The sequence below is a fragment of the Nicotiana attenuata genome, unplaced genomic scaffold (assembly GCF_001879085.1).
Source record: "Nicotiana attenuata strain UT unplaced genomic scaffold, NIATTr2, whole genome shotgun sequence".
Taxonomy (NCBI): Eukaryota; Viridiplantae; Streptophyta; class Magnoliopsida; order Solanales; family Solanaceae; genus Nicotiana; species Nicotiana attenuata.
Genome location: NW_017687322.1, coordinates 1 through 2,966, shown reverse-complemented (window position 1 = coordinate 2,966; position 2,966 = coordinate 1). Strand labels below are relative to the sequence as shown.

Below are 2,966 nucleotides of genomic sequence, written 5' to 3'. Positions count from 1 at the left end.
AAATGGAAGATAATTAAAACTGGAAGTCACTTGTTGCTTCTCTGCTCTTATTCACTAAAACTTTCTTTCCTCTTATACACTAAAACTAAATTGAATCAATTTTTCTTTATAACTTTGGCTTTGTAAAGTTTCTTCTTCAAGGTCACAGTATACCCACTTGATAGATACAAAATATATGCATTTGAAATGAGACTACAATTTGTATTAGTGATATTAGCTCGTCTATCAATTACATAATTCTTACTTTACTGTTTTTATGAATTTGGCTGAAATAATTACAAATGAAAGTAGGAAATAATTAAAATTACAGTTATTTCCTGCTTCTTCCATCTTATTCATTTAAACTTAATTGAGTCAATTCTTTTCCAACTTTGAACTTTGTAAAATTTCTTCTTTCATTAGACAAGCTCCAACTTACTTAGATCAGGAGTATTTAATATACTTAATAAGATAAAAAGACACCATTATTTTCAAATGCCTATATTGGTTATAGAATAATGTTAACAATTGCCTCAGTTGGAATAAGTTTTTAAAAATTAATAACATCTTACTTAAGATGAGCATAAGATGAGCAATATTTCAAGAAAACTTGCATTGAATATATTACCAATTGAAAACATTAGCACCCTAGTTTCCAACGGGGGACATACAAGGGGGCAAAACTGGGCAGGGTTACGGGAATGATATGCATAACGGGGCTGGGCCGGATGGGGGTAGGGAAAGCTCTATGGCACGGGGTAGGGAGCAAGTGGGTGGATAGGATATGAAATGGTGGTCTTGGCGCCAAAAGAAGTTATTGAACCAATGAACTAGGGTCCAATCTTTTTGCAGCTACAGCCACTACTTCCGAGCTCTGCTTTTCCGTCAGCCCTCCCTCAGCCACCATTCTCGGTCATCTCATTCCAAAATCATTCGCACGAAATGTTTTTAAGTTCTCCCTTAGAAATCAGTTCAACGAGAGGTGACCGCGACTGACGTGCAATGCATACGTTGCATCCTTGTTTCTGTTCTGATGGAAACAACAGAGGTAAATGAAAATCAAGCAGCAAAGGTAAACCAGGGCGGGGTTTGGGAGCTTTTCAGGGTCGGGGCAGGGTGGAAGCAGAGGGGAACAAAGGGACAGAAATCCAAGGGGCTGTGCTGTACCTTCACTGCAACTGCTACTATAAGCTCCCTTCACTAGATCTGCTGCTCCCAGAGGCGCATGCTAGATTCCGTTGATCATAAAACTTTAGGCATTAACTTTTCCATCAATATCCCAGAATTAAGTGATCTCATGCAAACTATGTCGCAACTGATCACATCCTGGCCAAATCGCGACCATCTCCAATGCGACATTACATCATAAATCAAATTAATGGAACAACAAGAAATTGTCAACACTTTGTATATAAATCATCTGATTCAAAAGCCGGTGTACCAAAAAGAGACCCCCTTTAACCTCTACATTTGTGGAGCTGGATAGGACTGACCATAGTAAGCAGGAGCTTGAGGGGTGCTCGATGTGTATACTTGTGGGTACGATGACATCATTTGAGCTTCTTGGTTACTGCAAATATAGAATAGACTATTGTCATTTCATGATAACCAAAAAAATAGCCTTCCACCAGTGGATAGACATCCTATCATGTCAACTAAGTCAACAACAGACCCAGTGTAATCCCACAAGTGGAAACTGGGGAGGGTAGTATGTACGTATACCTTACCCCTACCTTCAAAAAGGCATGTCAACTAAGTCATTGATCTAAAAATAAACTCTGACAGAGCTAATTATTAAGTCCAATTGAGCATGAGAAAAATATATCATAATCACCTTAGGGTTCAGTGTCAGACTACAACGTTAGCATATCAAAAAATTCGCTTATTTTACTATGACAGATCAAAAATAATAGCAACTTTGTGATAGTAAGATTGTTGGGGCAAGGAAATGATAATTAGTTTTCTGAAGGACAATTAGAAGTGCAGTGATAATGGGATAACAATCAGGTTTTATAACTACCTGTTCATATAAAGTCCATGACCGTGACTATATCCTTGCATCAGAGTAGCAGATGGGTCTGGTCTGCATCAAGCAACATAATAGTTAAGACACCACACAGAAGTCCCAATTATTCATTTAAAAGTCTAAACCAATTACAAGTTATACGGCACATAAAATTACATTTGTTGTTGCAACTGCACTGACTGCTGCAGTTGCATTGACTGTTGCAGGTGCACTGACTGCTGCAGCTGCATTGTCTGCTGTAGCTGCATTGTCTCCTGTAGCTGCTCACCACCAGCTTGTAACATCAACTGGGAATAGACATATTCATCAACTCGTTGCTTAGCAAGGGCGACCTGTCGAAAAGAGAATTAAATTCAAGCATATGCTACAGGACCAGAAATTCTTGATATCCCATCATTCCCCTATTTCACAGGTAAACTAGTGAAAAATTTCAAGACGCTAGCGGAAGATTTTTACAGTTATTCTAAGATCAAATCCTCCAAGACAGTTTCATTTTAGAAGTGAATCGTTAGCGAATCTAGGAATGTACACAACCGCGTATCACTAAAAAGATAACTACTAAAATAAGATTACAAGAAGTCAGCATAAACAAACCGAAAGAAGTGAGTAAATAAAAATTAAGCTTCACCTGTTGTGCATTACCACCCAGATGGACTTGTCTTTGTTTCTGTTCGCCTTTCCCACCATGTACCTTAACATACAAGACCAAAAACATTAAAACATAAAAGCAAGTAGTTCATAACACTCTATTTACCTGAAAGATTAGGACGGGCCATAAAACCATCAGAGTTGAATCTAAATAGATCTTACAAGGCTATTTATGCACCTTAATTGATGCCCAACAATTGCAATGATCTATCCCCATCACGATGAAATTTCAAAGATTTACCCGGGCCTGTACGGCCAAGGCTATAAACTCGTTGAATACATCAGTGTAGCGTCGCGTGCGGCCCAGAACTAT

General features: G+C 38.4%; 1 protein-coding gene across 1 annotated transcript; it reads right to left on the bottom strand.

Moving 5' to 3' along the window:
* Window positions 1-575: 575 nt before the first annotated feature.
* LOC109222268 lies at window positions 576-2,860 on the bottom strand (the record flags this gene model as incomplete). The annotated part of the gene is made up of 5 exons (XM_019386639.1): window positions 576-1,549; window positions 2,000-2,062; window positions 2,162-2,337; window positions 2,634-2,696; window positions 2,832-2,860. Coding segments are annotated over 5 exons (437 nt in total), but the record flags the coding sequence as incomplete, so codon positions are not given.
* Between the last annotated feature and the right edge of the window lie 106 nt (window positions 2,861-2,966).